This window comes from Pongo pygmaeus, chromosome 18 (assembly GCF_028885625.2).
Source record: "Pongo pygmaeus isolate AG05252 chromosome 18, NHGRI_mPonPyg2-v2.0_pri, whole genome shotgun sequence".
Taxonomy (NCBI): Eukaryota; Metazoa; Chordata; class Mammalia; order Primates; family Hominidae; genus Pongo; species Pongo pygmaeus.
In genome coordinates, this window is record NC_072391.2 from 72,599,558 (window position 1) to 72,625,667 (window position 26,110).

Genomic DNA, 26,110 nt, shown 5'->3' on the forward strand with positions numbered 1-26,110 from the left:
GTGCCCGGCAACTGTTTGTTTATCTTATAAACAAATATGAGTTTTTGTCAGCTGAAATTGCTCCTCATTGATATTCTGGACTAGACTGGGTCTGTAAATCCAGGAAATCAAGAAATAAATCTTTTGTGAATCAAGGAATAGATGAGACGTGCATGTGATTAATCAGACATTACACTGGCGCTATACCAGCAAACTTTCAAAAATAGCCTTATTGATTGGGAGGCTGAGGCAGGCGGATCACGAGGTCAGGAGATCGAGACCATCCTGGCTAACACGGTGAAACTCCGTCTCTACTAACCCCGTCTCTACTAAAAAATATAAAAAATTAGCCAGGCGTGGTAGCAGGCGCCTGTAGTCCCAGCTACTCGGGAGGCTGAGGCAGGAGAATGGCGTGAACCTGGGAGGCGGAGCTTGCAGTGAGCCGAGATCGCGCCACTGCACTCCAGCCTGGGTGACAGAGCGAGACTCTGTCTCAAAAAAAAAAAAATAGCTTTATTGAGACACAATTCACATTAAATGGGTACATAAAATGTACCCATTTAAGTGCACAACTCAGGCCGGGCACAGTGGCTCACGCCTGTAATCCCAGCACTTTAGGAGGCTGAGGCAGGTGGACTACCTGAGGTCACGAGTTCAACACCAGCGTGGCCAACATAGTGAAACCCCCGTCTCTACAAAAATACAAAAATTAGTTGGGCATGATGGCATGTGCCTGTAATCCCAGGTACTCGGGAGGCTGAGGTGGGAGAATTGCTTGAACCCAGGAGGCAGAGGTTGCAGTGAGCTGAGATCATGCCATTGCACTCTAGCCTCAGTGACAGAGTGAGACTCCGTCTCAATAAAATAAAATAAAATTTAAAAATGCACAATTCAATAGTTTTTGTTATATTCAGACTTGCACAATCATCACTAAATCCATTTAGAACATTTTCATTGCCCCAAAAATAAACCCTTTCTCATTCCCCATTCATGCTCATTCTTTGTTTGTCCTCAAAGACTAACTTCTATATAGAGATTTGCTTATTCTGAACATTTATTTCACATAAATGGAATCAGACAATATGTGGTCTTTGGGGTCTGGCTTCTTTCACTTAGCATGACATTTTCAAAGTTCATTTCTCTTAGGTATATCCTAAGTGGGATTGCCTGATCATATAATAACTTTTTTAAGAAAACTTTTGAGGCCAGGTGCGGTGGCTCACACCTGTAATCCCAGCCCTTTGGGAGGCCGAGGTGGGCAGATCACCTGAGGTCAGGAGTTTGAGACCAGCCTGGCCAACATGGTGAAATCCCATCTCTACTAAAAATACAAAAATTAGCCAGGTGTGGTGGTGCACGCCTGTAATCCCAGCTACCCAGGAGGCTGAGGCAGGAGAATTGCTGGAACCCAGGTGGCGGAGGCTGCAGTGAACCGAGATTGCGCCACTGCACTCCAGCCTGGGCAACAGAGCAAGACTCCGTCTCAAAACAAAAAACAAAACCTTTTGAAGAACTGCCAAAGTGTTTTCCAAAGCAGTTGTACCATTTTATATTCTCACCAGCAGCATGTGAGGGTTACAATTTCTCTATCCCCTTGCCAATACCCTCTTTTATTCTAGCCATCCTAGGGGGTGTGAAGTGGCATCTCACTGTAGTTTTGATTTGCACTTCCCTGATGACTAATGGAGTTAAGCATCTTTTCATGTCCTAATTGGCCATTGTATATGTTCGCCGGAGAAATATCTTTTGAGATGTTTTGCCCTTTTTATTTTTATTTATTTTTTTGAGATGGAGTCTTGCTCTGCTGCCCAGGCTGGAGTGCAGTGGCGTGATCTCAGCTCATTGCAAGCTCCGCCTTCCGGGTTCCAGTGATTCACCTGCCTCAGACTCCCGAGTAGCTGGGACCACAGGTGTGAGCCACCAGGCATGGCTAATTTTTGTATTTTTAGTAGAGATGGGGTTTCATCATGTTGGTCAGGCTGGTCTCGAACTCCTGACCTCAAGTAATCCACCCACCTCAGCCTCCCAAAGTGCTGGGATTACAGGTGTGAGCCACCATGCCTGTTTTGCTTTATTGTATTGTATTTTATATTTTATTTTATTTATTTTATTTGATTTTATTTTATATTTTAGAGACAGAGCCTTGTTTTGTCGCCCAGGCTGGAGTGCAGTGGCGTGATCTCGGCTCACTGCAAGCTCCGCCTCCCGGGTTCATGCCATTCTCCTGCCTCAGCCTCCTGAGTAGCTGGGACTACAGGCGCCTGCCACCACAACCGGCTAATTTTTTTGTATTTTTAGTAGAGACGGGGTTTCACCGTGTTAGCCAGGATGGTCTCGATCTCCTGACCTCGTGATCTGCCCGCCTCGGCCTCCCAAAGTGCTGGGATTATAGGCGTGAGCCACTGCGTCCGGCCTTTGCCCATTTTAAAATTGGGTTCTTTTTGTTGATATTTAAGTTTTTTTGTTTGTGTGTTTTGAAATGGGTTCTCACTGTTGCTCACGCTGGAGTGTAGTGGTGCCATCATAGCTCACTGCAGCCTCGACTTCCCTGGTCTCAGGCAATCCTCCCACCTCAGCCTCCTGAGTAGCTGGGACTACAGGGGCGCACCATCACGCCTAGGTAAAAATTTTTTTTTTTTTTGAGACTGAGTCTCGCTGTTGTTGCCCAGGCTGGAGTGCAATGGCATGATCTTGGCTCACCACAACCTCCACCTCCCGGGTTCAAGCGATTCTCCTGCCTCAGCCTGCTGAGTAGCTGGGATTACAGGTATGCGCCACCACACCCGGCTAATTTTTGTATTATTAGTAGAGACAGGGTTTCACCATGTTGGCCAGGCTGGTCTCGATCTCCTGACCTTGTGATCTGCCCGCCTCAGCCTCCGAAAGTGCTGGGATTACAGGTGTGAGCCACCGTGCCTGGCCACGCCTAGCTAACTTTTATACCTTTTGTAAAGACGGGGTTTCACCATGTTGGTCCAGTTGGTCCACCACCAGGCTGGTCCAGTCCTTTGTGACTTGAACATATTTCCTCATATTTTGTGAGGTTTGCACTTTTTTTGAAAGACAGCATCCTGCTCTATTGCCCAGGCTGGGGTGCAGTGGTGCATAGCCCCACTGTAGCCTCCAGCTCCTGGGTTCAAGCAATCCTCCCACCTCAGCCTCCTGAGTAGCTAGAACTTCAGGTGCACACAACCACACCCAGCTAACTTTTAAAAATACATATATTTTGTAAAGATAGGGTCTTGCTATGTTACCCAGGCTGATCTCAAACTCATGACCTAAGCCACTCCTCCCACCCAGGCCTCCCAAATTTCTGTGATTACAGGCATGAGCCACTGTGTCTGGCTATTCACTTTCTTGAAGGTGTCCTTCAAAGTCGTTTTTAATTTCGATGAAGTCCAATTTATCTATTTTTGTTTATTTTCCCTTGTGCTTTTGGAATTGTATCTAAGAAAGCTTTACCTAAGCCAAGATCATAAAATTTACGTTTGTTTCCTTCTAAGAGTTTTAGTTCTTGCGTTTAGGTTTATGATCCATTTAAGCACACTTTTTTGTTTTTTTGAGATGGAGTTTCGCTCTTGTTGCCCAGGCTGGAGCGCAATAGTGTGATCTTGGCTCACCGCAACCTCCGCCTCCTGGGTTCAAGCTATTCTCCTGCCTCAGCCTCCCAAGTAGCTGGGATTACAGGCACACACCACCACGTGTGGCTAATTTTGTATTTTTAGTATAGATGGGGTTTCTCCATGTTGGTCAGGCTGATCTCGAACTCCTGACCTCAGGTGATCTGCCCGCCTCGGGCTCCCAAAGTGCTGGGATTACAGGCATGAGCCACCGCACCCAGCCTAAGCACACTTTTCTTATGGGAGAGTAATAGAAAAATAGATGTAAAATTTGAACCCAGTATTTGGAAGTTGACCATTCTTGGCCTCATTTACCTTGGACAGCACAAATGGTGTCCTACAGCAACAAATCAGGATGTACCTTTTTGCCTTATCACTGGGGGTGAGTCTGGGGAACAGGAGCCATTGCGTTCTCTGGCAGACACTCCCCAGCACCCATTTCTCCTAGCACTCCATGTGATTGTTCAGATTTACAACTAGAGTTTCTGACCACTTTAAGGGTAATCAGAGTGGGAATCACTTTCTAATAGTTGAGATGGAAAAAAAAATGGTGGTGAGCAGGCCAAATCCAGCTTAAAATCATGTATTGTTTAACTTAAAAGTGTTTTACGGCCAGGCGCACAATTACACGTGGCTCATGGCTGTAATCCCAGCACTTTGGGAGACCAAGGTGGGCAGGTCATTTGAGGTCAGGAGTTCGAGACCATCCTGGCCAACATGGTGAAACCTCGTCTCTACTAAAAATACAAAAATTAGCCAGGTGTGGGGGTGCACATCTGTAATCCCAGCTACTCAGGAGGCTGAGGCAGGAGAATCACTTGAACCTGGGAGGCGAAGGTTGCAGTGAGCCAAGATCGCGCCACTATACTCCAGCCTGGGCAACAGAGTGAGACTCTGTCTCTAAATAAATAAATAAATAAATAAATAAATAAATAAATAAAGTGTTTTACACAAGTTTAAATTAGTTGCTAACACTTAAAAATGGAGAGATTTCAAACAGTAACGTAGATTTCCAGCTTCTCTTGAAAATGAGTGTCTGGCAAGATTGGGTTAATCATCGAACAAAGGAACAGGCTGGAGCCAAGCAATAGCTGACTCCTTCGGACAGGGCTCTCCACTTGGCCACAGCACAAATCCCTCCAACTCCCTAAAGATTCCTGGCTCACTGTTCTGTTTTCTCGGCAATAATTTAGGGTGTCCTCCCTGCCAATCTCAGCACCTTTGGTCCCCATCTTCCACTGTCTCTTTCCACTGTCCAACCTTAGGTTATCACCATTTTCTGGAAACAAATTCCTCCCCTTTTGGGTCCCAGATATACAGTCTTGGGGTCTTCTGGCTGAACTCTGCACGTATCTTTCCGGGGTGCTAGAAATATTCTGTCTCTTGATCTATTAGTCACGTAAATATATATACATGTAAAATTCATTAAGCTATACATTTTAAGACTTGTACACTTTACTGCATGTTAAACCTCAATTTTAGAAAATCAGAAGGAAGGAATGGGCAATCTCCTGCCAGCACTCTCTGTATGCGTCTGCAATGGCGGGAACTGCAACAATCTTCTGACCATGAGGTAAACTACCCAACTTAGTCCCATTTGTTGAAAATGGCAGAACAGCGAGATTTATGATGTCACCAAGGGTATTAAATTAACCAAACACGAAGCTTCTCTTCATGTGGACTTACTATTAAAATAACACATTTTCACACACTGTATCAATACTCACCTATTCCTGCATAGAATCAAACAAAAGCTTCTTGATGGGAATATATGGCCCAGCAAGTAGAGTTAATACGAATTTCAAGTTCACGTTAAGTACTGTTTAATCACAACTTTGAACAAGAATTTTATCATAAATTAGTAAGAAGTAGAACATAAAAAAAGTTACACATGCTAGATATTAAGGTATTTAAAAAATGAAAACTGAAGTCAATTTTATTACAAAAGATTAAACTCATTAGCCACCAAAAAGAAATGTAATTCCAACTCAGAATTGAAAGTAATTTTTTATTGATAAACATTTACACTAGAATTAGAAATGTCAGTAGAAAAATAAAATTTAAATAATTTTCTATTGTACAAAGATTTGATCATTTTGACTGTAGCAGTTAGTGAAATAACATAATATAAAAAGTTAAGCTGATTTTAGTCACAACCAGCCTTACAGAGTGCACAAAAAAGAAATGCAAGTACACGACATTTCTGCATATGGTCTGCTAATGGCACCGATGCTTCACATTCCAGGAAATGGTTACTTAGGGAAGGTTGATGTGTGCTGCAGCATAATAGGAACTTAATTCAAACCAGAGCAACCAGAAAGGATACTGGAGGCAAAAGCCAAAATACAATTTAAAATCTTAAAAAAAATAAGGAACGGTTTAAAGGTAATTAATGAACTTTTCCTCAACTAGTGTAAACATTTCATAAGAAGTAATATTTTGTGGCCGAAAAAAAAGCACAGACACCTCTTTTAGAATATTCATGATGCTCTTGTGTATGAACTTAAGTTTTCATGAAATGCTTTCACCTCAAAACCCCATATTCAAGAATCAAGAAGGCCAAGCACAATGGCTCATGTCTGTAGTCCCATCACGTTGGGAGGCCGAGGCGGGTGGATCACTTGAAGTCAGGAGTTCGAGACCAGCCTGTCCAACATGATGAAACCCTGTCTTTACTAAAAATACAAAAATTAGCTGGGCCTTGTGGCAGGTGCCAGTAATCCTAGCTACTCAGCGGCCAAGGCAGGAGAATCACTTGAACCCAGGAAACGGAGGCTGCAGTGAGCCGAGACCACACCACTACACTCCAGCCTTGGAGACAGAGCAAGACTCCATTTCAAAAAAAAAAAAAAAATCAAGAAATCAGCTTTTATGGTCAGGAGGCTGCCTCCCTCCCTCTCTTGCATTTTTTTTTTTTTTTTTAAAACAAAGCATTGGCCGGGCGTGGTGGCTCATGCCTCTAATCCCAGCACTTTGGGAGGTGGAGGCGGGCGGATCACAAGGTCAGGAGATCGAGACCATCCTGGCTAACACCATCTCTACTAAAAATACAAAAAATTAGCGGGGCATGGTGGCGGACGCCTGTAGTCCCAGCTACTCGAGAGGCTGAGGCAGGAGAATGGCGTGAACCCAGGAAGTGGAGCTTGCAGTGAGCCCAGATTGCCCCACAGCACTCCAGCCTGGGTGACAAAGCAAGACTCCGTCTCAAAACAAAAAAACCAAAAAACCAAAAAACCAAAGCATAGCTGGGGGAGGATATTTCCAAGAAATTAGTTTTTGGCAAAAATTCTCAAAACCGTATAAGGTAAAATGTTCAACGCAATTGCCAATATTCTTCCATCTGAGTGACCGCCCCCAAATAATTCTATATTTGAGACATAAAAAAGAAAATCAAAGCTATTCCTTATGATTCAAATAGTCTTTCCCTGAAAACATTTCAAGCTACACCGCTCAAGCTATTTAAAGTCTATATATATATATATTTATTCACTGGAGAATACTTCACCTACTAGGATGGATGAAACACTCAGTAATTTGAAGATACCTTTTATATGTGAAATTTTTAAAAAGAGTAGATAATCAAAATATATCAAACAAGAAACAGAAACAAATACACCTTTCAAAATGCTCTAATTTTATATCTTAGCTCCAGTGAAAAATATCTAACATTTTAATCATGTATCAGTACTTCAAAAGTTAGTATTTAAGAGGAGGGGCCCACTAACTACTGGCCCATATGTTTAGTGTATGAAATTATATCCAAAGAATGCTTTAGGCGAGAACTCCTTCAAAAGACATTTTTCAGTAAGAGGCATCCTTCAGTAGAGATGATGGCAATCATTTCCCATAAGAAAAGTTATCAATTCCCCAGATTTCTTAAACTGAAGGGATACTTTTGAAAATCACAGCTCTTTAAACAAAAAACTAGAATTTTTACAATTTGCCTATAAGAAAGATTTGAGCTTCTTGTTAGGGAATTTGTAAGAATATTTGGCTGCGTTACAACTCTACTTAGAAGTTTCTGCCTGTGTATATGTCACTATAGTTCTGATAAGTTAATTACCAAAATTAATAATATTATTTTAAGACAGGGTCTTGCCCTGTGGCCTAAGCTGGAGTTCAGTGGCGTGGTCTCGGCTCACAGCAGCCTGAACCTTCCAGGCACAAGTGATCCTCCCACTTTAGCCTCTTGAGTAGCTGAGGCCACGCCCAGCTAATTTTTTTTTATTTTGTAGTAGAGACGAGGTCTCACTATGTTGCCCAGGCCAGTCTTGAACTCTTAGGCTCAAGCAATCCTCCCACATTGACCTCCTAAAGTGCTGGGATTATAGGTGTGAGCCACTGCGCCCAGCCAAAAGTGGTCTAATTAGTCAAAAGAATATGTCCAATTTTTGTGATCTCTTTGTAATTCTTTTCTATGAGTTTCCCTGGCAAATTGGTCCTCCTGACTTTTTTCTTTCTTTCTTTTCTTTTCTTTTTTTTTTTTTTCAAATTGGGCAGACTCCAGAATCACAGTAGATTCGGAGATTCTCCTCCTGGCTATTTTTAATCAGAAGAGCCAGAGTGTGTATTGCTTTAAATGGAATAGATACGTTCATGTGCATATGACCTCATGGGATGTTAAGCCTTAATCTCACAATGAAAACTTTCCTTTAAAGATGTCAGATTTACGGCCAGGCGCGGTGGCTCATGCCTGTAATCCCAGCACTTTGGGAGGCTGAGGCGGGTGGATCACGAGGTCAGGAGTTCAAGACCAGCCTGGCCAAGATGGTGAAACCCATCTCTACTAAAAACACAAAAATTGGCTGGGCGCGGTGACAGGTGCCTGCAATCCCAGCTACTCAGGAAACTGAGGCAGGAGAATCGCTTGAACCCGGATGGCAGAGGTTGGAGTGAGCTGAGATTGCATCACTGCACTCCAGCCTGGGCAACACAGTGAGACTCCGTCTCATTATTAAAAAAAAAAAAAAAAAAAAAGTCAGATTTAATCACCAGAAACTATTTTGCAGATAACCACCACCACTACCACCACACTGATTGGATTCCATACAAAACAGTTTAGGTGGAAAGCATCACATTAGATACTTAATTTCTGCGATTCTTTCCCTTTCAAAAAGTCACAGTTTGCAGGCCTTTTAATGAAAAAGAAAGTTAAGCAGTAGAATAAAAATTTAAATAGCTAAAATTAAGTTTTAAAAAAACTCTTGATATTTAAATCTCTTTAAAGATACAAATTCTTTTGAATAAAAATGTAAAGGGGAGAGTGGGTACATATCTGAACGTTAAACTTTAGGCACTTTCTGGGAGTTGATACCCAATACTGTAAAAGTGGACTGAAGAGTCACCACTAAATAAACACATTAAGCTAAAAAATCAATAACCACTAACTCTAGTTTCAGATGCACTTCTATAGTTTCTCAAGGGTCATTAGTATACCAAAGTCACTAAGAAAAACTGTGACAGAATGCTTAAAGTATCTTGTGTGTGCCTCAATGTCCAAACAAATCTGGCTTAAAATTTCCAACTCAAGCCATTTAATAGGGTATGTATGTTTCCAATTAAATGAAATAAAATTAAGAGAATTAAAAGTGATAGGGAAAGGTGGTACAGAAAATCTAAGAAGTCTAAATTAGCTAGCTTATTTTGATCAAACATACAAAATAACAAATTCACATCTCTTAAAATATCTTAATCAGAGGTCAAGACAGTTGTCCAGAAAACGTCACATTATTCATTGTTATCTACTTTTTCTTTATAAACAGTGGAACCAAAGCCACTACTTGAGTTATACTCAAATTTCTTTTCCTGCTTTATTTCACCAAATTTGTTTTCAAAACTATACTCAACCAAAACCTATTTGGCATTTATTGTCACTAAGATGTAGCAAAGAAAAGAGTTTGCCAAATTTTAATCAAGATTAGATAAGATTTTAATACAACATACTCTGCTCATTTGAAATAAACCAGTATCTTCCACGGTTTCTTCAAAATATGCGACATGTCACAGAATACTGTAAATTTCAGTGCAAAGGATGCCACCCCAGAGACACTGTTGACTTGGCTTGGGTTAAGGTACACGTGAAAACTGCTTAAATTAAATATCTACAAAAAAGAAAGCCAAAAGACTTGTTTTGGTTGAGAACGATAGGAGTCCACAGAAGTCTTCAATTCTAGGAGCTTCAAAATGAAGAAAAGGCTGAGATGTGTTGTCTTTCACGTTCCTGTTCATCCAAGTTGCTTCCCTTTGAAGAACTAAGAAAACACTACACTCCATAATGTATTCTTTTGGAGGATTCCATAAAGTTTAAGTTCAACATCTCAGCATAAGGATGTATGCTATAGAGTAGCTAAAATCCGTAAAAAGGAGACCACCACGACGCAAAACGTCTGTCCAGTGCCCAAAGTGAGGGCTTCAAATGGTATCATTTCCTTCCCTGCTGCTCGGTAAACTCCAGCAATAGCTGCACCTGATTTAAAATGCAAGAATGTTAAACAAAAACAAAAAACCAAGGTTAACAAACTCATGAAAATACAACATTTAAAACACTACTGTGAGTAGAATGTTCCAGATTTTATATTGAAATTTAATACAGAAATGTTAGGTTTTCCCTATTCTTTCTGTGGACTACTCTACACTTTGAGTACTCACTGCATGGCTTGCAAGATCACTTTTAGATGCTGACTCCTTAAAACCCAGAGTCTCCTAGATTTATTGAATAAAATAATCTGGAAGAAATAATCAAAATCACAAAGATAGCAATTCCCACATGACCGGATTATGAACTCAAAAATATCTGTGTATTCCCCTACCAGTTACCCCATGCCTAGCCTTTAACAGGGACCTAATACATTTTTGGTAACAAATGAAAAAGAATCTTTTGAGTTAGACTAAGCAAGAAATGTTTCAGGCCACAGGGAATCCCTGCTCCACCTTCTATCATACTCATAGTTCCCTTCAAGAAATGGATGGAGGAGGGAATAGAGGGGTGAAAAGGGAAGACAGGAGGACTCTAAGCCATAAAGTTGTTATTCATTCACAGGGCATGAGAGGAGAGATACTCAGGGATTCCTTTCTGTCTCCCAAGTCATTGATTGTTTTTATTATGTTAGTCACTATAACTTCCTGCAAATTGAGAAAACAAAATGAAAACCCCTGTATCTATGCAGATACCCATTTGAGTTACTATACGAGTTCAGCATTGTACCAAGAAAGTGTACCAAGACAGTTAACATTTCATTCATCTGAAAAGAATAGATCCGGCCGGGCATGGTGGCTTATGCCTGTAATCCCAGCACTTTGGGAGGCCGAGGTGGGTGGATCATCTGAGCTCAGGAGTTTGAGACCAGCCTGGGCAACATGGTGAAACCCCACCTCTACTAAAAATACAAAAAATTAGCCAAGTGTGGTGGCATGCGCCTGTAATCCCTACTACTCGGGAGGCTGAGGCAGGAGAGTTGCTTGAACTCAGGAGGTAGAGGTTGTTGTGAGCTGAGATCGCGACACTGCACTCAAGCCTGGGCAACAGAACAAGATCCTGTCTCAAAAAAACAAAAAGAACCGGCCAAGTACAGTGGCTCAAGCCTATAATCCCAGCATTTTGGAAGGCCGAGGCAGAAGGATCGCTTGAGCCCATTAGTTTGAGACCAGCCTGGGTAACATGACAAAACCTTGTCTTTACAAAAAATACAAAAATTAGCTGGGTGTGGTGAACGTGCCTGTAATCCTAGTTGTTTGGGTGGCTGAAGTAGGGGGATCACTTGAGTTTGGGAGATCAAGGCTGCAGTGAGCTGTGACTATGCCACTGCACTCCAGCCTGGGTGACACAACAAGACCCTGTTCTCAAATAAAAATAAATAAATAAATAATAAAAATTTTAAAAAGAAAAGAATAGATCTAGATTTCCCAGATGACCCTCCCCACAAAATGCTCCAAACAAAATTCTCCTTGGTCATAGCGTGTTCATTCACTCAAATTTTCATCTGCAGAACACTTGTGTGTTTTATAAGGTATGATCCCTATTCTCAAGGTACTTGGACTCTAGCTGGGGACACAAGACAGAAACAGATTTGCAATAATGCAAAATAACATACAGTGTCTCAATCACGTTTACAATTCTTTTTTTTTTTTGAGACAGTGTCTCACTCTTGCACCCAGACTGGAATGCGGTGGCATGATCACGGCTCCCTGCAGCCTCAACCTCCTGGGCTCAAGTGATCCTCCCGAGCAGCTGGGACTACGGGCACACACCACCACACCTGGCTATTTTATTTATTTATTTTTTGTAGAGACAGGGTCTCACTATGTTGCCCAGGCTGGTTTTGAACTCTTGGACTTAAGCTATCCTCCCAAGCTGGCTTCCCAAAGTGCTGGGATTACAGGCATAAGCCACCACGCCTGGCACATTTCACAAATGTGATATGAAGGTATATTAACATATTTTAACAAGAAGAAAGAACAATATTAACCAAAGGTTGGCTGCCTTGAACATTTAGTGATTTAAAATGCCCACCTCCACTGGCAATGCATACATTTTGTTACTAATATCTGAAAGACATGTTTCATTGGGCCTCTCCAAAATTTAGGTACACAAGAAAGACTGGGTTGGGTAGAAAGAAGCTTAAGGAACTTGAACTGGGCCCTAAAGTGTGACTGGGATAATGAAGCGAAGAAAGGAAAAAGTATATCCAAGGGAGCAGCAAATGGAAAGGGAACAGACTATTCATAGAGCCTTAAAGACAGAAATGAATACGACATTTATTCAACAATTACTATGTGTCAGGTATTATGTTTAAGTACATCATATACACATTAGCTCAATCATGCAAGGGTATGAGGTGGGTAGTATTACCCTATTTTACTGAGGAACAAACTAAGACAGGCCTTAGGAGCCAGTCATCCTGGGGCAGAGGGTCTCCAAAGCAGCAGTAGGTGATACAGTTAGAACACCGAGAAACTAGGCCACTTTCTCTCAAAAAAACAAAAAAAAAAAACAAAAAAAAAAACCAAAACCTCAAGTCAAAGACACAGAGGGCGATTTCTGCTTGATGCTAAGGTTTCAATTCACAGTGAAACAAAGTTACAAATCAGTAGGAATATTACATTTCTATATTATAAAAATGTATTTATGTTTACATCTATATCTAAAAAAAGAAATACACACCAAGATGTAAACTGTGGCTATTATTTAGGGATGAGAAAATGGAGGATTTTACATTTTAATTAATTAGAATTTTCAGTTTATATAAAATACACATTTATATTTATACATGAGCCTTAAAATGATTTAAACTTATTGTTCTCATTTCTGTAACTGTGTCTTATCCCATAAGCAAAAGCCATAACAAAACAAACGCCCCAAAAACAGGCCTGAAAATAATTCATAACATCATGTTACTCCAATTCTTATTCAGAAAGTCCTAAGGGGAAAAAATAACCAGAGCACTAATCGGGTACTTTTCTAAGCAAGAATTCTTTTTTTTTCCCCCGCCGGGTCTTGCTCTGTGGCCCAGGCTGGAGTGCTGTGATGTGATCATGACTCACTGCAGCCCAGCATGGGCCTCCTGGCTTGAGCAATCTTCCCATTTCAGCCTCCCACGTAGTTGGAACCACAGGTGCACACTACCACACTCAGCTAAATTTTTTATTTTTATTTGTAGAGATGGGGTCTTGCTATGTTGCTGAGGCTAGTCTCAATTTCCTGGGCTTCAGCAAGCCTCCCATCTCTGCCTCCCAAAGTGCTGGGATTACAGTCATGAGCCACTACACCTGGCAAAGAATTCTTGTCATCAGAATTTGTCTTCTATCTTTATAGCAACCACACCCAGATGAGTGGAGGTAATTCATCAACCATCTTGCAGGGTCAATGCTCAAGTGATAGCTGATCAGAGAGAAGTAGCTTCCAAAAAGATAAATTTTCCTCTTGCTGGTGGCCTCTCTCACAAGATATATCTCACAAAGTTTAACATGACTTCCCTGAAGCCACTGAGATGAACTCTGACTCAAGAAGTCAAAGAGGTTAGCCAAGTAATAGGACCTTGGGGGTGGAAAAAAAAATCAATACATTAAAAAAACTGGCCAGGCACAGTGGCTCATGCCTGTAATCCCAGCACTTTGAGAGGCCGAGGTGGGCAGATCGCTTGAGCTCAGGAGTTCGAGACCTGGGCAACATGACAAAACCCTGTCTCTACAAAAAATACAAAAAAATTAGCCAGGCATGGTGGCACACCCCTGTAGTCCAAGCTTCTTGGGAGGCTGATATAGGAGGAATACTTAAGCCCAAGAGGTCGAGGCTGCAGTGAGCCAAGATTGCAACCACTGCACTCCGGCCTTGGTGACATAGGGAGACCCTGTCTGGACTTGTGGTTAAAAGCCACTCTTTCCTTCATCCTACTCAGATATGTTTTCTAAAATAGGTCCTGAAATTGACTAGTCATATTAAACATTTTTGACTGGTATTTTAATGTCTAACATACTTGTCAAGATTCCAGCAGTAATTGGTCCCACGATGCCCATCAACAGGATGCTTACAGACATGAACCTACCATATTTGTGATGTCTGAGGGTGAAGAGGGCCAGTAATCCAGCAGGGACATGAAAGAAGAGAGAAGACACCAGTGCCCACAGGAACACACCATACCACATCTCTATGAGGGAAGACAAAGAAAGGTTGTGAATCACTGCCTTTCCCAGGACAACCATTGCAGAGGTTACTCATCATACCCATGATTTCATTTTCAACACCATTTCTTTTTTCCTTTTTTTGGAAAATTTTTATTTTTTTTATTTTTTATTTTTTTGAGACGGAGTCTTGCTCTGTCACCCAGGCTGGAGTGTAGTGGCGCAATCTGGGCTCACTGCAAGCTCCACCTCCCGGGTTCACACCATTCTCCTGCCTCAGCCTCCCGAGTAGCTGGGACTACAGGCGCCCGCCACCATGCCCGAATAGTTTTTGGTATTGTTAGTAGAGACGGGGTTTCACCGTGTTAGCCAGGATGGTCTCGGTCTCCTGACCTCGTGATCCACCCACCTTGGCCTCCCAAAGTGCTGGGATTACAGGTGTGAGCCACCACGCCCAGCCAAAAATTTTTATTTTTAAAGACAGGGTCTCACTCTGTCACCCAGGCTGCAGTGCAGTGGCACCATCATGGCTCACTGCAGCCTTGACCTCCTAGGTCTGGGTGTTCTCCTGCTTCAGCCTCCGGAGTAGCTGGAACTACAGATGTGTGCTACCATGCCTGGCAAAATTTTTTTTTTGTATTTTCTTTTTTTATGAGACAGGGTCTCACTACTCTGTTGCCCAGGATGGAGTGCAGTGGGAGTTTGGCCAGGCTGGTCTCAAACTCCCGACCTTAGGTGATCTGCCCGCCTTGGCCTCCCAAAGTGCTAGGATAACAGGCATGAGCCACTGCGCCTCGCCTGTATTTTCTTTAGAGATGGGGTCTCACCGTGTTGCCCAGGCTGGTCTTGAATGTCTCGGCTCAAACAATCCGCCCACCTTGGCCTCCTAAAGGGCAGGGATTACAGGTGTGAGGCCACCACATCCGGCCTTCAACATCATTTACTTGCAAAGTAGGGTTCATCAGTCAAATATCCAAATATTGACGGTTTTAGAGGGTTCAACAAACTACTGCCCACAAACCCACCACCTGTTTTTTACACAGACTTATCTGAACCCATTCATAATACTTTTATACATACACACTTATCTGAAACCATTTACAAGAGTTTTGTACACACATACTTATTCAACCCATGCCCTTTCATTTAAGTATTGTTTATGGCTGCTTTCCAGCTTCAAGGGCAAAGCTGATAACAGTGACACAGACCACGTGACCCATAAAGCCTAAAATATTTACTATCTGGCCCTTCACAGAGAAAGCTGACCAATCCCTGTACCCTCAAACTGAAAAAAAAGGTTCATCTAGATTTCAAAATTGACCTAAATAATGTCCCCTGACCATGGCTGGGCACGGCAGCTCACGACTGTAATCCTAACACTTCAGATGGCCAAGGTGGGCAGGTCGCTTGAGCCCAGGAGTTCGAGACTAGCTTTGGCAATACAGCGAAACCGTGTCGCTACAAAAAATACAAAAATTAGCCTGGCATGGTATTGCATACCTGTAGTCCTAGCTACTCGAGAGGCTGAGGTGGGAGGATTGCTTGAGCCTGGGAGGCAGAGGCTGCAGTGAGTCAAGATGCTACTGCACTCCTGCCTGGGCAACAGGGTGAGACGGTCTCAAAAAACCCCTAAAAACCAAAAAACCCAAACAAAAATAATTCCCCCATAAGAGGCACAAGCCCAAGTGCCAATTGGTAGGGTACTACGCAATCAATGCCTGCTGATCTTTCCTGACCTTTTGATCACTCAGTCTTCTAAAATGGACAGCTATACAATTATATCCATTCAACAATCATTTTAAAGACAACGCAGTAAACATCAAGCCATCACCTCCTATTAGGATTTCAAAGCTCTTTAGGATATGAAATAAATACCAGAAAATATAAATGTTTGGCTTGAAGACAAATGGCAGGTAAACAACAGCGCAGGTTAGGAGAGCTGGCTCCTACAGAACTCTAATCACTCTTAAGGTGTCTGTAATTCAGGCAACGTTAAGATACATATAATCATCAACTATGTATGAAAAACTATGCATGAGGCACCCTGGAAAATATAAAGAAAACAAAACCATCCTGCTGGAATGTGACTTTACAATTTGTTAAATGGCCCATGTAGCATTTCCCCCCAGTGAACCCAAGGCAAGGCCTTAGAATCCTCAAGGTAGTTCTCTAGCTACCTGTAGGGAGGGATTGGCAGTGACACATTAGATAAAACCCACTGTCCATCCTTGGCTAGAGGCAGGTAAGTAGCAAGTGATTTTTGAGATCAGTGAAGAGCTTAGCTCAGCAGGGTTTCTTGACCACCGCCCTCCGCCCTATTGACATTTGGACCAGATAACTTTTCATTGTGGGGGCTGCACCGTGCACTGTAGGATATGGAGAGGCACCTCTGGCCTGCAGCACTCTATTCCCAGTTGTGTCAACCAAAAATATTTCCAGACATATCAAATGTCCCCAAGGGGGCAAAACTACCCTGATTAAAAACCACGGGCTTTACCAAAGCGCAGAGGCTTTATAAGAGCCATGATGGCCGGGCGTGGTGGCTCACACCTGTAATCCCACCACTTTGGGAGGCCGAGGTGGGCGAATCACGAGGTCAGGAGTTCAAGACCAGCCTGGCCAACATAGTGAAAACCTGTCTCTACTAAAAATACACACACACACACACACACACACACAAAATTAGCCAGGTATGGTGGCGGGCGCCTGTAGTCCCAGCTACTTGGGAGGCTGAGGCAGGAGAATCGCTTGAACCCAGGAGGCAGAGGTTGCAGTGAGCTGAGATCACACCACTGCACTCCAGCCTGGGTGACAGAATGACACTCCGTCTCAAAAAAAAAAAAAAAGAACAATGACAGTTAAAGCTATAAAGACAGATGAGGGACACCCTTTGGGGAATTTGACACCAGACTAAGGAGTTAACAAAAGATCTGAAGTGCCAGTGTAGGTTTTGAGCAGTAACGGTTGTCATGACATTATTCCACAGGCCCCACCTGACACTCCTAGTTGGAATACAAACTGGAAAACCACCTTTTTGCAGGGTAATTTGGAAGTCAAATGTGCATGGCCCTTGCTGCAACAATTTTACTTCCGGGGATACACCCTACAGAAAAGCATAGGTAGGCAAGGACAGAGGTAACAAGAAGGTCCCAACAGCATTGTCCATAATAGCAAAAACTAGAAGTCACCTGCATGGCTATCACTGTAGAATTTGGAAAACACGTTCTGTGCACCCACGTAATACTACAAAGTCCCATTAAAATATGCAATAGATGGGCTGGGCACGGTGGCTCACGCCTGTAATCCCAGCACTCTGGGAGGCCAAGGCAGGCAGATCAGGAGGTCAGAAGATCGAGACCATCCTGGCTAACACGGTGAAACCCCATCTCTACTAAAAATACAAAAAATTAGTTGGGCAAGGCGGAGGGTGCCTGTAGTCCCAGCTACTTGGGAGGCTGAGGCAGGAGAATGGTGTGAACCCGGGAGGCGGAGCTTGCAGTGAGCCGAGATCACGCCACTGCACTCCAGCCTGGGTGACAGAGCGAGACTCCGTGTAAAAAAAAAAAAAAAAAATGCAATAGATGTATATACACTGAAGGGGCAAGACGCCCAAGCCACATTGTGAAGTAACAAAAGCCAGCTGCATGTAGAATAAGATCCTGTTTTTGAGAAAACAAACACAATAAACACACATGTGGAAATGCTTCTATGTACTGAGCATGTTTATTTAATAAATATTTATTAGATAGGCCAGGCGCGGTGTTGATGCCTATAATCCCAGCACTTGAAGCCAGGAGTTCAAGACCAGCCTAGCCAATATGGTGAAACACTGTCTCTCCTAAAAATACGCAAAAATTAGCAGGGCGTGGTGGCAAATGCCTGTAATCCCAGCTACTCAGGAGGCTGAAGCCCGAGAATCACTTGAACCCAGGAGGCAGAGGTCTCAATGAGCCGAGGGCAAGACAGCTAGACTTTAAAAAAAAAAAAAAAAAAAAGATAAGAAAAAACAAAGTTTTTGTTTTCACAAGAACTGCTCAGAAAGAATGAGCCTATTGGGATAAACAATTTAAAAGAGACCAGTTAGGGGCATCAATCCGCTTGAGGGGATTAGAAAGGGGAGGAGAGGAGGACCAGAAGCTTTACTGAAGCTGTATTAGCACTGTAAGCACACTGTTAGTGTGTGTGTCTTTCTCCCCAGATCAATGAAAACCACAGTTTTATGAAGGTATTTTTATTCCCTTTACACAGGCTTCTTAATCTTGTTGAGAAGCTGGACTTAAGGGGCTACTGGAGACAGGGGTGGAGCCAAACCCCCTTAACCCACCCTTGGCATTGTCACAGATGACTGCTCAAATTCTTTGCTCATTTTGAGTTAATAAAGCTTCAATTCAGAGCATATTCTGAATACTTCCAGTGAGAGTGCTCAGGTCTTGTTTTGGATAAATGGTTCTCAGCGAAAACATCAAGGATGCCCCAATTAGGTCTCAATGCTTATTAAAAATAACAAATGAGGCCGGGCACAGTGGGTCACATCTGTAATACCAGCAGTTTGGAGGCTGAGGCGGGTGGATCATCTGAGATTAGGAGTTCCAGATCAGCCAGGCCAACACGGCGAAACCGTCTCTACCAAAATATATAAAAATTAGCTAGGTGGGGTGGCGCACGCCTGTAATCCTGGCGACTTGGAAGGCTAAGGAACAAGTCTTCCTCCACCAATGAAAAAAGTCACCCTTAGTCAATAGTGTCAATCAGAAATTGAGGGCAGGATTCTTGGTCCTCAGGGTTTCAGGCCCCACCTCTTCCACAACAAACCCATATCCTCCTGCAGTTTCTCTTCTAGCCGCCATTGGGCCAAGAGCTATTCCTGCCTTTCGCTGCCCAGAGACGCACCCTCCCTGGCTGGCAGCAGCTCCAGAGGGGGCAGTGCCTGCATCTGGATACTGCTCCTCCCTAACAAATGTGCACCTGCCAGAGCTCTGGCGCCCACACAAATCCCTCCTGCCTGGGCAGCTACTGTGGGCCCTGGCTCAGTCAAGAGCAGCCTGGCCTCCCAGCTGAGGCCCCCTGTCCACCATCCACCGCCAGCTCATCCCCAAGCCCCCACACAGCACCATGCTTCTCTTCCAAAGCAGAAAGACCACCTTCTATCCCGAGTCCTCACCTGCCACTCCCAAATCAATCTGACCCTCTGACCACCCCAACACCTAGTCTACAGAAAGTTCTATGATGTCTGTTATTTAAGACAGCTAGTCCGTGGTATTTTGTTATGGCGGCCCATGCCGAGACAAAAATGTCACCCATCCCCACTTCCCTAGGAGCACAGCCCCTGCCCCAGGAGGCCTGCTAAGTCACCAACCCACATCTCAATTTTCCAAAAAGCTTAAAGGCCAATTTGTAAACAGTGTCTGGCATATATAGCAGGCCAACACCTCTCTGAGGTTCTGAGAAAGGGAGGAGGCACACCGCACCCCCTACAACCCTGAGCCACATCCATTAGCTCCTTCACTATGTATTTTATATAGCATCACTAAAGTCATTTCAAGTAGGAAAAAAAGGTTTTATTATAGATGAGTAGAGGAGTACAGCTTATAAAACACTTTCACATGAGGTTATTACAGGACTCTAAATAGCAAAGGCAAACCTGGACCTAAAACACTTTTTAAAAAACTAAGTGATTTCCCTTTAATCTACTGCACCTTAATTTGCCATCTATTTAATAGCTATTTATCGATTGTCGTACAGTACTTTTCATTTCTCTGGCTCAAAACTCTCTCAGAAATCTTTGTCTACATATCTTACAGTATTTATTTGTTCACTGCTTTAAAGCAAGTATATTACTTCAGCTTTGTTTACTTTGGCAGCTAAAGGCACATCATCTCCCTATGGTGAAGCTAAATCAGGTAATTAATCTGTAATACAATATGATATTGGAAAATGAGATTAAGCATTGTGGTAGAATGGGCTCCCAAAGGTGTTCGCATCTCCACCTCCAAAACCTGTGAACAAATTACCTTACATGGGAAAAGGGACATTGTGGTGACTAAAGTAAGGATCTTGCAAAAGGAGATTGTCTTGGATTTTCCAGTTAAGTCTAATGTAATCACAGGGTCTTTGTAAGAGGAAGGTAGGGGTAAGAGTCAGAGAGATTTGAAGATGTTATGCTGCTGGCTCTGAAGAAGAGGAGGAGGCCAAGCATCAGGGAATGTACGTGGCCTCTAAATGCTGGAAAAGGTAAGGAAAGAAGTTCTTACTAGAGGCTCCAGAAGGAACACAGCCCTGCTAAACCTTGGTTTTAGCCCACACACACCCAATTTGGACTTCTGACCTTCATAACTGTAAGACAATAAAATCTGTATGGCTTTAAGCTGCTAAATTTGTGGAATTAATTACAGTAGCAATAGCAGAGTCATAAAAACACTAAGAAGTTAATCACTGATCAATCAAATATATATTGACCTCGTTCTATATGCTGACATATCAGTAAAAAGACTAAGATCCCTACCCTAAAAGATATTTGAGGATTTCCTTGAGGATATATTTTTACAGAGACATATCTTTTTTATTTTTTTTGAGACAGTCTCACTCTGTTGCCCAGGCTGGAGTGCAGTGGCATGATCTCGACTCACTACAACCTCTGCCTCCTGGGTTCAAGCAATTCTTCTGCCTCAGCCTCCCAAGTAGCTAGGACTACAGGTGCATGCCACCACGCCCGGCTAATTTTTGTATTTTTAGTAGAGATGGGGTTTCACCATATTGGCCAGGCTGGTCTCGAACTCCTGACCTCAGGTGATCCACCCGCCTTGGCCTCCCAAAGTGCTGGGATTACAGGCGTGAGCCACTGCGCCTGGCCTAGACAGACATATCTTCAAGATACATATTCAGAGAGATACTGCAGTGAAAGAGAACAGACATAGAGAGCAGAATACTCTAGTGGATTCTGTATTAACACAAGCGGTCTATAATGGCTGGCTCCCTGGCCTCTAACCTCCACAGCACAGTCACCTAACTCCCAACCAAGGCCTCAAGACCAACCTGGCCCCAAATGGCAGCAACAGAAAGAAACTGAGCCAAGTGGGCAGCATGAGGCTCAGCACTCAGCCCTCCTTCCAGCTGGCCCCACTCTCATCTCGTGTTCCAGTGAATGACTGGGTCAACACAGCCAGTTCCTCTGAAGCTGGGGTTCTAAGCAGACCACATGAGTCCTCCTGGGGATTAAGAGTCTTATGTAGTCTTGGCAGGGCATGGTGGCTCACGCCTGTAATCCCAGCACTTTAGGAGGCCGAGGTAGGAGGATCACCTGAGGTCAGGAGTTCAAGACCAGCCTGGCCAACATAGTGAAACCCCATCTCTACTAAAAGTACAAAATTTAGCCGGGTGTGGTGGCGCCTGCCTGTAATCCCAGCTACTCAGGAGGCTGAGGCAGAAGAATCACTTGAGCCTGCAAGGCAGAGGTTGCAGTGAGCCAAGATCGCGCCATTGCACTCCAGCCTGGGGGACAGAGCGAAACTCCATTTCAAAAAAAAAAAAAAAGAGTCTTACGTAGTCCTGCAACTCCATGCTGAAGTTGGGCTATCTTGATACTAATCACCCATCAGCCTGCAGCCCTGCACCCTCTCTTGCCAAACCCCACCTCTCTGCCTAGAGGTCCAACTGTCCTCTCCACTCCTCCCTAACAAGATGACGTGCCCACTGAACTACTAACTATAGTCAACCACCTCTCTCTGGATACTGCCTGCCTGCTCCTCCCTGGTTCTTGGGTGTGCCCCTGGCGTGCCTCACCTCAGTGGTCTCTGCGTCCTAGCCTGACCAGACCTTGTCTGTCCTGATGGGGCCTTCCATCTACTCTCCATGCAAAGCCGGTAAGTTTCTTAAGTTTCTTCTTTGTGCAAAGAAGGTTTCTTCTCAGGATGATGCAAATATTCTCAAATTAATTGTAACAGTTGTATAACTCTGTAAATATATTAAAAACCACTGGATTGTACACTTTTAAAAAAAGTCAGAATCATCCCATCTCTGTTAAAAACTCCCCAGTAGAGCCCTCCAGGATCTACCCTCCCCTCCTCCTCTGTGCCTTGCCCACACAGTCCCTTCCAGGCACCCTGGGCTCCTCAGTGTTTCTTCTGCAAGCTCCTGTTTCAGCGCCTCTGAATCTGCTGCTCCCTGGCCTAGAACACATGCTCTTCCCCCAGTAGCTGTTGGCTCATTACTCACTTTCTTCAGATTTTGACTCCAATATCATTACCATCCAGGGCCTCCCCATCACTTTACAGCAAACAGCATTCCACCCCCACCACACAGGCCCTGCCTCTTCCTAGGCCCCTCACCACCAGCTGTTGTGTTTGTTTTCTCTCTCCCCATTGGAATGAAAGTTCCACGTGGGAAGGGGCTTTGTTTTGTTACTATGGCATCTTGACTTGGTGCCTAGAAAACAACAGGCACACAATCAACACTGAGCAAATATTTTTTGAGTGAATGAATAAATGACTGGTCCAAGTGTGACCAGTCTTGATTCCTGCAAGGACGACACAAATCAGTACTTCCTTGTATACATAAATATGTCAGAATACTTCAGAACAATGATTCTGCCATAATGAGTTGGCATAAACTGCAAGTAACCTTTTCTGTGGGGCCAAAATAGCAATACGACAGATTCAGGACAATGAATGCGACTCCTGTTAAGCAGATTTTGGTGTCTCAAATAGGATATAACTTCATGTATTTATTATACCCATTATTCCTGCTAAAGATGAGACACAGCAGGGAGGTTATGTGTTTACTACCAAATTCTGATCTACTTGGGGTCAAGGTATGCCTCATACCTGCTCATACCACCAGACCAGAGTTTGCACTTGGCCAAATATATACTTGCTGAATAAACGATCTCTGGTAATCGACACCCCAAGTTACATACCCATAACAGTAATCATGAACTCAAGAACATACTGAAGTTTAATATTTTCAGAAAAAAGTTCTGAAAGTGAAACAATTCACATGGCTACAGATTATCTACTGTGATGTATTAAACCTATCCCAAATCCACTTATCTCAATCCTTTCTTAATGAAAGGGAACTAAAAGCCAGAGACTCAACAGACTATTCAGTTCCAACTTATGACCCTACATATGACGTTTAATTAACAGAGGATGCAGGTACCCTTACAGTAGAGAGTTCTGATAGACACCATCTTCACCAAATGATCAAACTTGGTAGTAAAGAGAGGATGCAGATAACCCTCACAGTAGAGTTTTCATAGACACCATCTTCAACAAATGGTCAAACTTAGTAGAATCAATGAAGATACAAATTGACATTCAATGTCTCTTTTTTTGTTGAGATGAAGCCTCGCTCTGTCACCCAGGCTGAAGTGCAGTGGCGCAATCTTGGCTCACAGCAACCTCTGCCTCCTGGGTTCAAGAGATTCTCGTGCCTCGGCCTCCTCAGTAGCTGGGATTACAGGCACACACCACTACGCCTGACTTTTTAGTAGAGACAAGGTTTTGCCATGTTGGCCAGGCTGGTCTTGAACTCCTGACTTCAGGTGATACGCCTGCCTCAGCCTCCCAAAGTGCTGGGATTACAGGTGTGAGCCACCGAGCCAGGCTGACAGTGTCTCTTGATGTGATGTACTGGTGAGTGGACGTCACCTAGGTAGGTAGCGTTCTGACCAAAAATGTTTAATCTAAATCTAATCATGAAGACAATCTAATGAACCTAGATTGTAAAACAGTCTATAAAACAATTCACATGGACTCTCCAAAATGCCCATCTTAAAAAATTCAAACAAGGAAGGAACTCTTTTAGCTAAATGAAACTAAAGAGACGGACAACTTAATGCAATGTGTGAACCTTAGATCATGGAATATATATTTTTTTGAGGAAAAAAAATCTATGTGGACAATTGGGGAAAGTTAAACAAGGCCCATACATTAGGTAACATTATTCTATCATGTTCAATTTCTTGGATGTGATGTGGTTTTGTGGATAGAAAATGGTTTCTAGAAGATACACGTTAAGATTATCAGGCATCAAGTGTTATGACTTCTGCAACTTCCTATTCAATAACTCGAGTTGAAATGGGTCATGTGACCTATATCTAAGTGTGATATATATATAATACATGTGGTTATATATAGAGAGAGAAAGAGAGCACAGAGAGAGAGAGAAAGAGAAAGCCAAAGAATCAAAATATTACTGAGTCTAAGTAAAGGTTATATGGGTATTTGTTGTACTGTTCTCTCAACTGTTCGGCAGGCTTGACATTTTTCAGGAAAGGGGAAAATTAAAGAAACAAAGATTAATCTGGTCTCAGTAGTGCCTCCAGATTGCACAAACGTTTCATTTTTCTCACAGGGTCCCCAGAATACCATCAATTTTTTGATATCACTGTCAAAAGTGATCCTAGCACCTTCTGAAATAATGTGAGCTGCCAGATTCTCATTTCAGGCATGACCACAAGCGAACATCTGCATCTGACCCCAACCTGCCTGATGACCTTACCGGCTACTTCACAATCCCGTCCAGGAAAATCCCTGGGCACATAACACTGCAAGTCCCAGGTGTCCGCTGAACGGCGCCTGGCAGTCGCTGCCCAGGGGATGAGAAATCTCAGGTGCCTTGTTTGGAACTAGAGTCTGGAATCTCGTCCTCCTTCCCTCTGCTCTCGTCCCTCATTGTTTATGAAGATCTCAGTTCTCTCTACTGGGAGCCCCATCTCCCCTTCCAGGGCCACAGGCCCCAGTCTTTTTGCCTTTCAAGGTCTACATAAATAACTCTGCCTCCCCTCAAAGCCTTTCTCCTCCTTCCCAGGTGAAGTCCTCTCTCCTCCCTCCAGCTTTCCGGGCACGGAGCGTTCTTCCTGGCATTAGAATTCTGAGCAACCCTCCTAGCAGGCCCAGCTCAAGCCGCAGCGGGGAGAAAGAGTTCAAAGGAAGCTGTGCCAAAGATCTGGAAGGCTTAGTGGGAGACCCAGCAACAGGTGGCACCAGGTCTGGGAAAGAGATTCCTAGAAAGCGGAGCGGGTCTCGGAGGGGGTGGATTTGGCCCCAGGCGCCCGCGATCAGCATACGAGCGCCCGCGCGGAGGGGCCGGGCTGCAGCCCCCGGGCAAGGGGAGCGCGAGCTCTTACTCCTCAGCCGGGCCGGGCCGCTCCGAGTCCCCTCGAAGGAGGCCGGGCGCCGTGGGGCAACCCAGGCATGGCGGGGACCACCGCCTCACGGGCTCGTGGGGTGCAGCTCTGAACCTGAGGTGCTCGGAAGCTCAAGGCCAAGACCTGCTTGGGTGGCGGCCGAGCGCCCTCCAGCCCCGGGCCCACCGGCGGCCGCTCCCTGCATCTCACGCCCAGCGGGACTCCGGGGGACCGCCGAAGAAGTCATGGGGAAAGGGGCTCCGGGCTAGCAGCAGGGCCCCCTCCCGGAGGACAGCGCCCACGCCGCCAGGAGGCGGCGCACCGGGGACCCCGCCCAGACTCGGGGCGCCCACAGCCCGGCAGATGCGACGGCGGGGCGCGCAGTGCGCAGGCGCGGGGCGGGCCGTACCTGGGAAAGAGCAGAGGGAAGTAGAGTTGGGGCACAGGGTCCCGTTGCCCACCCGCGGCACAACCTTCAGGCTCAGGATCTGCTGCAGGAGTCCGGCCGACCCGCCGCTGCCGCCGCTCCCCTCGCGCTCCATCCCGTCGCCATTCACCAGAGAGAAATGAGGGACGAGCGCCCGAAGTGCGGCAGCGGCCGGCCCCGACTCACCCTCGCAGCCTCAGCGTCACCTCCAGCCGGGGCCTTCTTCCCCCAATCCCAACGGCGCTGCCAAATGACCGTTGCCTCCTCCAATCACAAGGCGCCGCAGCGCTCGGGCGCAGGGCCAGGGTTGTTCCCGCCCCCAACGTTGCGCAGGGCTCGCAC

General features: G+C 44.4%; 1 protein-coding gene across 9 annotated transcripts; it reads right to left on the minus strand.

Annotated features, from left to right (window-relative positions):
• Nucleotides 1–5,587: 5,587 nt before the first annotated feature.
• Nucleotides 5,588–26,110, minus strand: TMEM170A (transmembrane protein 170A). Of its 9 annotated transcripts, none has more exons than XM_063654544.1 (4): nt 24,714–25,719; nt 21,996–22,166; nt 14,072–14,242; nt 5,588–10,065 (listed from the first exon to the last, which is right to left on the minus strand). In XM_063654544.1, exons 3-4 carry the CDS (start codon nt 14,238–14,240, stop codon nt 9,935–9,937), a joined length of 300 nt encoding a protein of 99 aa, XP_063510614.1. In that variant the 5' UTR covers nt 14,241–14,242; nt 21,996–22,166; nt 24,714–25,719; the 3' UTR covers nt 5,588–9,934. The 9 variants fall into 9 exon arrangements, with proteins under 9 accessions (XP_063510614.1, XP_063510617.1, XP_054309527.1 ...); XM_063654547.1 differs by having other exon boundaries at nt 14,141–14,242; nt 24,714–25,701; XM_054453552.2 differs by lacking the exons at nt 21,996–22,166; nt 24,714–25,719 and adding an exon at nt 25,751–26,110 and having other exon boundaries at nt 14,141–14,242.